General features: G+C 41.6%; 1 protein-coding gene across 1 annotated transcript in view; it reads left to right on the top strand.

Moving 5' to 3' along the window:
* Nucleotides 1-12,354, top strand: part of KCNU1 (potassium calcium-activated channel subfamily U member 1) — a 52,063-nt gene that overhangs the window by 39,526 nt on the left and 183 nt on the right. The window contains exons 23-26 of the mRNA XM_067312274.1: nucleotides 4,203-4,280; nucleotides 7,567-7,706; nucleotides 11,085-11,282; nucleotides 11,685-11,788. Coding sequence (XP_067168375.1) covers nucleotides 4,203-4,280; nucleotides 7,567-7,706; nucleotides 11,085-11,282; nucleotides 11,685-11,788 — 520 coding nt within the window. The remainder of the gene's footprint in view (nucleotides 1-4,202; nucleotides 4,281-7,566; nucleotides 7,707-11,084; nucleotides 11,283-11,684; nucleotides 11,789-12,354) is intronic.

Below are 12,354 nucleotides of genomic sequence, written 5' to 3' on the forward strand. Positions count from 1 at the left end.
GTAAAGTGTGGTCTAAACATTAGCACAGGAAAAGTCAGCACTTCTGGTTTTTGGTTTTGGTTTTGAGAAGGGGCAGGATCAAGTAAGTTTCATGGTATCAGATCTACTTCTGTTTCTCCCACTCCTTTGCTGTGTGTCCTTGGCAGCTACCAGAGCCATGCTGCACCTCAGTGTACAGCCCCATAATAATATTTTATCTCCCAAACCTGTTGTAAAGCCAGACAAATTAAAGTTTACAATGTAGCACTATGGAAATGCAAATTACTCTTGTTATTATTATCCATTACTGTGATCAGTTATTTCTGAAAGATTGATTGAAATTAGAGGGGATAGATTCTGTTACCATTTACTTTAATAGCATTGTCTTCCTCTACTTAACAAAATACTGTGCTTCTATCCCACCCTGGTTTTACTATTTTAGGTATTTCACTTTACATATTTATACAGCACCTATTGCCTAGCTCAGATGTTTGTGAGTTGTCACTCCATAAACTGACTACAGTTGCAATCTTATAAATCTTTGGCTACTAAATTAAGGCCGTTCCTCAGATTTACAGTGATTTCTGCGGACAGAAAAGCAGTATTCACTTACAGGATATTATCATCAATAAATAAAGATATATTTATGAAATAAGGCTAAGAAACAAGCTTCACTTCTTTCCCAGACTAGCTATTAAATCTGTTAGTGATTCACCCTCTGTGTAAAAAATTAGCTCTCTTTCCTGTAGGTTCATTAGATGTGTTGTTAAAATACCCAGCCCATGTTCTTCTTTGCTGCTGTAATTATTTATAATTATAGGCCCAGAATCTTGGGTTGGGATTCTTGTACCAGGCTCTCCTGCTGATTCAATTGCAAGACTAGGGCTGTGTTTTACACTCCTATAGTGCTTTGCCTCTGAAAGTCTCCAGACACATTGCAGACCTGTGCCCCTATAGGACAGTAAATTACTTGTAGATTGTTACCACCAGGTTTTGGATCCAGGTGCCAGGAGTGGGAGCAGAACCTGCGTGTCCCCACTCCCGCTGTTCCAGTATCTACACTCCCTCCCTACTCCCATTATTATTTTACAGGAATTCATCTCTGAGAAGACAGAATTGTGACTGATAATATGCTGCTGTGTCTAAAAGCAGGCAACAAAAAAAAGATTATGTACAAGTCCCTTTTTTAATGGCCATTGCCTTTTCATAGCCTTACAGATACAACAGCAATTCCTTGCCTTCCTCAGTCAGCTGCTCCTGTTCCTAAGGGCTCTTTTATTGATGTCTGTGCCGTGTAAGACCAGATTCTAAAAGGCAGTTAGGTACCTTAGGATGCAGTCACTGGCATTTATAAATGCTTCCAAGAAGGCTGGGGCCAACACACTGATCTTGAAACCTAATTGGACACCCGTTTGTTTAGTTAGGCACGTGAGTGTCTTTGAAAGACAGGGAAAACACTGACCTTTCTTCCTTTACCAGCACTGAACAGGTGATGAAGGGGTTAAAAATCTCATCCTGCACTGCAGCTCTACTAGGGAGTATTTGCAAGGTCTCAGCTCATCTTAGGTGGTCCCAATGGATGGAATGGCCTCCAGGTGAAATAGTTCACGGGGTGAGCAAATGAGGAAGCTTTCAAGGAAAAGAGAGACCCTGATACAAAGTGGGAAAGAAGGGCTATTCTCAGAATTTATTTCTTTCGGTGTGGGGAGAAGGAGTAAGAGTATGGACAGAGACACTGGCATTATTTAAGTTATGTAAGAGCACTGAAGACAAATGCAACATAGAAAAGAACCAACAGGATGGAGAGTATCAAGAAATTTGCCAGACTCAGTAGTTGTCAACTGAGCTAGGAGATAATACGGACAGTAAATAACAGTAATGTAGTCAGGCTGTGCTAATGCTCGTCAGAATTTGGTGCTGGTGCCACCTCTTGCAGTAATTAATTAGAGAAGATTGTAGAAGCGAAATCTACATTTTCCACCAGTGTAGTATATGTACAGTGGGTGCTTCCAGCAGCAGAGTTGCAAAAACAGCAAGTTTAGGAAAAAACCTATCCTTTTGTAGAATAAAGATCTAGGAGGAGATGCGCGGAAAAGCAAATGGGCAGCTACTAATGTACGTAGGGAAGACCCAAAAAGTACAGCAGTTTAAAACCTCCTGTTTTGAGAGAGAAGGGTAGATTTATATTCAAAAGCCTCGGTCCAAGAAAGACCCTCAGCTTGACCTTGATTAATGTTAGAAGCCAAAAGTGGAAGAGCATTGGCTAACGGGAAAGGTAGGAAAAGACAGAAAAACAGGAGGGGAGAGTGGATTATGGGTAGTTGGGAGAGCTTACTACAGCAAGATGTTAAAAAGCTGCAGTGGATAAGGTGCAAATTTAAAATCAATTTCTAATTAGATTATGAAACTATTCATCTGATTTAAAAAGAAAAGACAAAGTCTGATGTTTCTCATATTGCAGTTGTCATTGCTGATAGGACAGCCAGTAACTTGATATCCAGCTACCAATCCAAATCCTTCCTCATCCCCAGGTTTGGTGCAGTAGATAAAGCTACAGCCTTTTGCATCATAACTATAGGGAAAAATGTTCATTTATAATTATTTGGATGAAAGGCCCTGTGTTCCCTTAACAGCTCAGGAGCTTTAGCAAACATTGCAGCAAGCATAGTTTCAATTTGGAGATCGTAACAAAGCCCGAATCAATTGCATTTCCTGTGGTTTTACATTTCAGTGTGACCATTTCACACCAAACCAACCCAATGTGTGCATTACCTGTCTCATGGGGTAGAGAATTAGACAGCTCTCTTAGAGAATCAGATCCACACAGAGGTAAACATTACTTATACTTGCAGGAATGAGCGTTTACTAGGGTCAGTGCTGATGCCAAGGACTTCTAGTCTTTCCCATGGAAAATTTTAGGTTTTCCAGTAATGCTGTAATTATCACCCTGTCATGTCACAAAGCAAACAGGTTGGCAAACCTAGGTACCGAACTAAATAATTTGTGGCATAATCTAAACATATAATGGTAATTAAGTCTGACAGCTTAATAAGCTAGTGAAATTCAAATGTACAGTAGTAATCTACAATTAAGTAATCTTTTGTAATAGCACCCTGCCAGTTTGTAAGATTTCAGGTATAGCGCTGTGTACTGTTTTGCAGCAAAAATATTGACGCAAGGAAAAGGTACCCAGGCAATGATCAGACATATATTCAGATCAGCCACTACAGTACATGGAAAGGTAGAATAAAGGCAATGATTCATTTCAGGCATTCAGTTGCTGCCATTTGCATGTATTCAGAGATGCCATGCTGTACTTGGGAAGGGCTTTTTCTGCTGTACTGAGGGGTTATGATGCCTGACATCTCTAATGTGTGTTTTGGCGGTCCGTCACCTAACCTTAGGGATGGTTGATTAGAACAGTGGTCTCTCCGTGACCCTGTTAGAGTCCACATATTGTTCAGTCCTGCTCTTCATCTGATTGCCAATGTTCACTTGCTCCTGCAATGGATAGTAATGGAAAAATTTAGGCATAGTAGTAGGGAAAGGATTGGGTATAATCAAAACACAGAAAGCAGATTTCAAATGGGCTTGATTCTTCCCTCCCTTACTTTTTTGTAGCTCCCTACTAAGTCAGCCAGCTGGTGAGAACTGGGATGGAATCAGGACATGTGTTTCTAGGAACTTTTAGATTTCTCTTTTAAGGCTTTTGGGGTGTCAGATTTTCAAAAATCAGGATATTTGCTTTTGCTTTCACTTCTGCAGCACATGTCCCATCCATTTATGCACAGCCTTCTTGAAGGAGAAGGTAGAAACGCAACCCCATCCCTCAAAAAACTTTGAGTGCAAATTGGCTTACTGGGGACTTTGTGCCAAACAACGCTATAACCAGCACTGCTGCTCCACAGAGGGTAATTATATTTTAGTTATGATGTCAATAAGCAGCTCCCAGGAGAGATTTTCTTTTTTAATCCTTTGAAGTTCTGAGTGAATAAAGCGAGCCTTGGAAAAGCAAACCAAGGCAAGAAACTTTCTAAATATAAGAACTGCTTTGGGATTTTTGCATGAAAATTACATTATTTTTAGACACAGGTAAGAGATTTCCTGCATTTGTCAGTCCATTGTGTCTTGTGTTCTTTTTTCTTTTTCTTTTTTTTCTTTTTTTTGTTTCTGCTTGTACCAACTTCCCCGTCTTCTCATGTTTTTATTGACAGTTTCTACAGAGACTGTTTTCAGAACGAGAGCATTGGGGAATCAATCAGAGCCATGTTATAAAAGGATCCCCGTCACCACAGAGCTGAGTAAGTTATTCTTTGGGAACAAATTTCACAGAAGCAATATGTGTGCTGCATTATTTATTTACCCCAGGCCCTTTTTAGAATTCACAGACAGAAAGCGACAAGCACTATATGTCCAAGGAACATTAAAAGGTTTGACTTAGATGTTAATTCACTAGCTTTGAAAGAGTCAGGATGGTTTATCTGGAGAATAAATATAACAAAGTGTTGCAAAGGTCTCAGTGTGTAGCAAAACTCCGAAGCATCCATTTAGGAGAAAGATGATGGCCTTTTTTTTTTTTTTTTTCTGCTGGACTGGATCTTAGGAGATGTGAGTTCTAGTCACTTGGCCCACATTCATCCCATCTATCCTAAGACACTTCACTGAGGTAAATAAATCAGAAGCCTATTTGCCTGTCTTCCCCTTGTTTTCAGTGGAGAAAGAGGCACCACCAAAGGCGATTCTGCCCACCTGCCTGAATCTAACTTGTCCTTTTGCAGTGCCTTCCTTGCTCCATTGATTATAAAAAGCACTGAGAATAACTCCATGCCCAGTTTTCATCCCACAACAAAGTGGGGTGAATCAAGGCCTAATTTTCTGTGTTTCAACCCCCTCTTTCTGAAATACTTGTAATGGTTCCCTCCTCCTCATCTGGATTATGGTGGTAGCTACAGGCTTCCTCCCCATTTGTACAAGTGGCTGTGAAAAGACAGAGCCTGTTCCAAACCGTCTGCAGTTCAAGGCATTGTGCCGTGAATGCCTGGGGTCCAGTGCTTGGACAGGTCCATACACACACCAAGGTGGACCAGCAGCGCAGGCATTTTCCTCTAGATCCCAGACACCTCTGTCCTTATCCTTCCACAAGGCTCAGCCTCTCTAGATTGCATTCATAACTGAGGCAATCCGAAGAGCTCTTTCATGCTGTACTTGGCTGTTTTTTTATCTTTGTCTTCATCCCCCAATGATTTCAAACGAGATCCATTAATTAGGAACATGTGCACTGATTAACTGATTACTAGTAACATAGCAGTCAGTGTCACACCAGAGTGGTGTGGCTGGGCTGCCAGTCCCTGGGGACATGGATGTTTAGCTCCATTTAGAGTGCTGACACAAGAACATACTCATCAAATTAGCATAGCATGTTGCTAGGCATCATGACTGGCCCCTGACTCACTCAGGCTTTTTTCTGTCTGTCTTTTTTCCTTTTTGATGCAATGCTTGTAAATAGTATGTGGGCTTAGCAAATTCAGGGAGAGGTCTTTGCTTTCCAAACCTTCCCAGGTTTGTATCTGAGCCATGGTTAGTGACCAGTCCTGGTCTGTAGCAGGCACTAGCAATACTTTATTTGTATGAGGCTGCGGCATACTGCATAGTCACAAATTACACCTGATGAGCTGGTAGGTCAATGTGGGAGAAGTGCAATGCTGTGTCCCAGAAGCAGTGAAGCACCTCAGCAGGCTATTGAGTCTGAGGAGCTGCTGAAAGAGAAATAGTGCACGATAATGATAAGATAATGATGCCTCCTCCAGAGTCATTTCAGAACTCTTGAATTTCCTGGAATGATGTTTGGATGCTCTGTTGTGCTGTGGTTTAGACTTTTATTTCTCCTGTGTCAAAAAGTTTCAGAAATGTTTTGAGCTGGCTACTGAGGCCCAGCTCCTCTGAGAATATGCTGTGTGGTCAAGCTAATATCTTTAGACAGGCATTGCACCAATGTGATTTCCCTCCAGGATCTGGTGTGTCAGTGGAGAGGAAAACATCTGCAATCTGTTGACATGACTTGGATTTTAGTCATGTCAGATCTTTGACAAAATAATGAATCGAGCCCAGGCTCTTAACACGCGGTGCCTTTGCCCGGCACGTGCTGAGCTAACAACACATGTAGTAAGGACAGAGTTGGTAGAATTAGCTGAGGGCCTGCATACCTCTAAAAGGGGCTGAATATGTATTTTGCCTTGGGGAACAGGAGAGTTATGTGTTGTCATCATACTTTGATGTAGTGCTGCTTCTCCCTGCCCAGTGGTGAGAAACCCTGGGAAAAAAGAAATGCTAAGCCAACCACTTGACATCAGGCTGATGTAAGGCCCATTAAATGGCAAGCTGCACATTGGGTTTCTGCGGGCCCAGATCTACCAAGCTGAGAACAGTTCAATGAGCTGAGCATCTTCTGAACTTGTGGGTTGGTCACTGGGCTCACAGGCATGTTATAAATGGATATTCCTCTGAAACAGTGGATTCTGGAAACGCTTGCCATAAAGGGCCAGAGATTTGGGAGTGATACAGCAAAGTAATCTGTGAAGAAATAAGAATCCCGCAAATATGTGAAAAAGAAAGAGAATGGTGTGGGGAAATAAAGTGGGTCGCTTATTATGCCTGCGAGACCATGCTTTTAATACCCAGACTTTTATAAAGTAGTCAGTGGAGTCGTACTGATTAATACCAGATGCAGAGCCAACTCCTAAAATCCAGGGTTGGTAAAATATCTGTATTGAGAAGACATGGCTGAAGGATGACACTGATACTGCAAGACAACAGGAGGCATTAATAGTATTGTGATTTTGGCTAGCTTTAGTCATCTTTAAAAATGATCCACTCAAATGCCTCCTGGCCTTAGGGGACATAATAGAAATTAATCATTACTCACATAGAGTTACTTATTGTCTCTATATATTTTTTAATGGGAAAATATGGGTTCTTGATCTCCATTTCTTTCACTCCTCCTGTCTGTCTCCTGCTGTGCTGCTGTCATTCATCAGCATTCTTACTGGCAGTGCTAGAATGCCAGGACGTACCTAGCACATTCAGTCACATTCAGTAGCACAGTAGGGGCCCTCTACCTAGATGTACTTAGACAATTCGCTGAAAATAGCAAAGAAAGTTAAAGAAGAATCACTTTCAGAGTAGGGGGAATTCTCCAAGACTATCTCAGACAGTAAGAATAAAGCTGAGAAGCTAGTGAAGATTCTAACATATCACTGTAACAGTAGGACAGTTGTGATAGGGACTCCCTAACTCCAATTTAAGCCAATAGAAATAGTGATTGTACTTCTGTTAAATCAGGAAATTGAGGGGAAAAGATCAGGCTAATCCCTTTTTTTTTTTTTTAAAGATCCTGTGTGTTTTGACTCCTTTTGCACAGTTGATCAGCAGCACTGAATATTTTGTTCCTCTTTCCTTTACAAATCCAGCATGCTATGGCTAGTACTGGACACAGAATGGCCAGCTAAATTTATGAACTTCATTTCTGATTCTAGATGGCTTCTCTCTGTTTCTAAGATGTTTCCTGTTTCTTCCTTGCTTGTCCAATAGAGTCTTCACCAAACGCCCAGTTCATTAATCAGGCTTTCGACATCAGTTCTGAGATCCCAGACCAAGATCAGCTTTTCTCCACTGCTGCCTGCACGGGAGATATCTTCTCAGATAGCTGCTTGAATTCTCTTTTGTCTATTGTAAGTAGATGCATCATGTCCTGTCATAATTAGTGGCATCAGAGGCATCCCTTCCCTGTGAGGAGTGTAACAAAGTGATTGGCAGCCAGGGTAAGTCCACTTAATCTAGCCTTTGCAATGGTCAGTGCCAAGTGCTTCAGAGAAAGGCACAAGAAACCTTGCAGTAACTGGTGATTCAGTTAGTTAGTCTATGCCCTGAGAATTATACATGTCCATTCTTACGTAAGTAATTTGCTAATCAGTGGGCCTGTGTGATTTCTTGGGGTAGTGAGTTCCACAGACTGAAAGACAAGTATCAGCTCCAAAAGACGTGACTCTCAATGCACTCTCCCTGTGGTTGATAGGCACATAGAATTATTTGGAGAAACTTTTAAAGTGTTTTGATAACTTCCTCCCTTTCCCAGCTCCAAAATACTGATATGCTACAAAAAGTATTTACAGTCAGACTACTTTATTTACTTCTTGATAACATGTTGTTACAATCGGTCCCTCTAAGGGGACCGCAGTCACTGAAGCCAAAATTTGGCACAAGTTGGCCCCATGTTAGAAGTTCCAGCAGTGATGCCAAGGGCTGAGCAGATTATGGGGACTCTGAGTTCTTTCCCGTTCATGCAGAACAGATTTTTACAAGTCTGGCTGGAGGTGCATGGGTGAGCAAGGGAACAGGGAATCTGCACCATCACCATTTTACTAGAGCAGACATAGGGATAAATAGAACATTTAACTTTTCTTATCTTCTTAGCTGTCAGTCCAGCACCTGGGCAGAAGTTCAGTGGAAGTTTGGATAGAAAATCCATTGAACTCAATGGGAATTTCTCAATGCTTATTTTCTGAAATGGTATAAAATGTATTCCTGCTGATCCAGAAGACCACATCAGATTTTAAGAGGAGAACATATTTTGATTCTCTGTAAATTCCTGGCACTTTCCCTTTGAAAACGTTTGCATCGTGGGGATTGGGTACATTGCACCAAAATGCAAGAACAGAGGGAACACAACAGTCCTGTCCTGCTGTGTAATCATTTTAAGTTTCTGTCAAAAGTGAGTGATACTGTTTGAGGTGACACCTGTGAGTGACAGTTTGGTGCAGTTCAGCTAGGATTTGGCTGCAAAACAGCAGTTCCACTCATAAGCTGGCATTTTCAAAACGGCTTTCTCCTTTTCTGAAAGCCCCCTTCTTCCTCTTTACCCTGATTCCCCATGCCTCAGTCAAGTTCCATATACCTTGCTCTCAATTCAGGTCCAAGGGAATAGTGCTTGGGTGGCAGTTTTAGAGAAAATGAATAAATAGAAAACAAATCTCTCAAAGGGATAAGCAGTCCAAAATAAGTGTGTCAAGTCCAGTTATGCTTTCCTGAGAAGGCTTCTGTGTTAGTGAAAGTATTATATTGCTGCTACTCACTGATATGTCAATCAGTCAGTAATTAATGACCACTAATGTCAAGTGTAAAAGCAGCTTGAGACAGAGCATGACCTGTCTTAAAGGATAAAATTTCACTCAAGTGTAAGACTCCAAGTCTGTCCAGGAATAATCAGCACTCAACGGTGCTTTAGAGTAGAGGAGCACCTTAAGTTGGATTCAGTTAGTCTGTAAATATAGGGAAGAAGGAGAGAAATATGATATTGCTTAGTAATTGCAATATCAAGGGAAAAAAGTGTGAATGAGAAGAAAGAGGAAGAGTCCAGCAGTCCAGTATCGCCTCCATTTGCTATCACTGTGAATATCTGTTGAAATTTCTTGAGACATGCAGAGGAGAGTTGCTGTTCTCTTTTAGTTTGTAAGGAGAGTGGCAGAAGAATCTGCATGGTACAAAGACATCTTTTATATGGTCTATAAAGTGACATGTTACCCCTTGGAAGCCTGAAGCAGGACTGGCACTTGCTCTAACCTGACTCTTGGAGTCTCCCTAGGCAGAAAAGAACAATTCAATGAGCATGGTCATTAGGGCTCGGGTACTGTAATGAGCCCTCAATTCCCCTCCTGATTCAGCTGCAGGTTCCTAACCTGTACAGGGCCAGCTTAGTAGCAACATGGAGTCAGTGGGTCTAAGCAGCTGCTTGGTGATGGGAGGAGGTTTCTAGCCTAGCCTTCCTGTGCAGGTACATCCCTGGAAATGTGCGTATCTCAAGCCGTAGCCAAACAGCAGCTGGCAAGGAAGGTAGTGTCTTTCTGGTACATTACCGAAACAGCGCTCCTTTAAAGTCAGCTTGGAGGCCCATTCTGAATGCAGGGAGTTTTTCCTGAGTGCATGTACATACACACATGCACACCTCCGTAATTGTTTTCCTCCTTTCAAACTCCTGCAGTGTAACTTAGCAAAGAAAGTACGGAATGAGGGTGACATGCAAATCCTATTAATTCATCCAAGTATGGAAATACAATCCTTTTGATGTCAAAAAGTACAGCAATGATATGTTAAAGAGCTCAGCGTGCTTCAGTTAAATATGTAAAGTGCAGATTCCCCCAAAGCTGTATCACTCCTGGATAACCCTGGACTATAGCTCCTTACTTTAAAAGCCTGAGAATTACTCTAACAGCATTATACCCTTTTGCCCAACAATATGGTCAGATGTTCTTAAGCGGATTTGAGTTTAGCTTGGATTTAGTAACACCATTCCTTCTCTGCAGCTTGTTTAGTTTCTTTCCTCAGGAGAATGCAGGTGACAGATTCCACAGAGTGGCTCTGTACAGGAAATGAGCTTTTAGAGAAAGGGTAGAAATTAAGTTATTTGGTGCACTGCAATCACAAGGGAATGCTTTTAGATCAAAAAAAAGACCCTGGGTTTTGGAGAGGGGAGGGGTTGCCCTCAAATCTGAATTTGAACCACAATATTTTTTTCAAAAAAAAATACTGACTGAGACAGGGGCAGAGAGGGAGGCTTTCAAAACCCATACAGCAACTACAGGGACAGAGTTTCCTCCTGCTCCTGTGCCCTAGCTGAGCAGGGTGGTCGCCCTCATCAGCTCCACTTCACACGCTGTGCTCATGCTCAGGGGGCATCAGAGCAGCTGCCCAGGTTTCTTGCCCCCCCCCCCCACCAACTGCAAAAGTCATTTGAGAAATTAAAGGGAGCTATGACTGACTGCCATTTGTGTCTTTGAAAATCTCCCATTCAGCTGCTGAGTGATGCATGTTGTTATAAGAACATAGGTGGGATCTTCTGAGTGCTCTTTGAAACTGAAGTGGGCTAAGCAGGTGGTGATCCATAAATATTGTCAGAATACTTTATACACAATTAAGGACTATTTTAAGTGCACAAAAAACTCCAAAGTCATTAATAGTATTCTCCAGATTTTCACTGGAACAATTTTGTTTTTCTTTCAGGAACCAGGGCATACTACTTCATCTTTGAATTTTCAATGTCTCTTCCTTTCCAGACCTACTACAACCATCACATCTTGGCTTTGCTGCAGACTTTGGTGACAAGTGGGACAAACCCAGCATTGGAGGAGCAACTGTTGGAAAAGGACAGCATACTGAGCAGAAGTTCCGACAAAATGATGCACAACGCCTCCCGAGCCAGATCCAAACTGGCACTCCTGCCACTGTCCAAGAGGTTGTTAACGGGTGCCATGGTGAGTTATATCACTGAGTGATACTTCATAGGCTAGGTTTTCATCCCTACCGCTAGCACTAGGTGGAAACAAAAGGCTGATTGTGATTACGTGAAGTTCAGCTTCTTTCAGCTGAATCCACTATACAACTTAAAAAGGCTAAAGACATCAAATAGCCTCATTTAATACTGGATTCTAAGCTTTTGGGGAGCACTGGTTTTCTTTCCTTTTTTTCTTTATCCAGTGATAAACACATAAGGGTCCTGGTCCTATGACTGCAGCTCACAAATGTTATGGCACTAGAAGTAGTGAACAATGATGATACCAGTGATGATACTTGGCTAAATGCCTGACTTAGTATTAGGCTGAATTGTCTATTTTGGTCCCTTTGGGATAAGAATGTTTTCGCTTCTTTTACAGCAGGAGAACTCCTTTGGAGACATTTACTGCAGAGCTTTAGACTTGTTTGGGATACTCTGCTTTGGGCTCTACCGTCTGATGGAGGAGCCCAATCCATGCAAGAATAGGCAAGTACACTTCATCTGAAATGGTACCATAAGTCAAAAGAGTAGTCATGACTGAAGTTAAACATTGTTGTAGACAACCTGAATGACTTACTTTTCTCTTGAATTTAGACATCCTTGTAGGCAAGTAGGGCCATTTGAGGCAAGCTGGTGTGTGATCTGAACACTGCTCTCTGACTAATTCTGGGGACTCTGATCAAGTGAGCCTTCTTCCTTAGAGAGTTGCTGGAACATGAAGATAGTAATGCTGCTGAGGTCATGGATTTCAGAGAATTTACAAGCAGAGAGAACTTCCTCATCTAACCTGTTCTACTCAGTGATCCTTAAAATTTCAAGATTTTAGTGACTGCTTGAGCTTCAGATCTCTTAGACATTTAGTCTTGATTTGAAGATTTTGAGCAATCAAGAATTTAACACATCTTTCAGCAGCTGTTCCAGAGACCAATTAGCTTCATTTAAAAAATATGTATCCCATTCTTAGGTAGAAAGATAGGTAAAATTAGACCCTCTGTACATCATCTGATCGTTTCAAAGAATTCTGCAGATGCAATCAGCCATTGCAAAAAAAA

The sequence above is a fragment of the Apteryx mantelli genome, chromosome 29, assembly GCF_036417845.1.
Source record: "Apteryx mantelli isolate bAptMan1 chromosome 29, bAptMan1.hap1, whole genome shotgun sequence".
In the NCBI taxonomy this organism is placed as follows: domain Eukaryota; kingdom Metazoa; phylum Chordata; class Aves; order Apterygiformes; family Apterygidae; genus Apteryx; species Apteryx mantelli.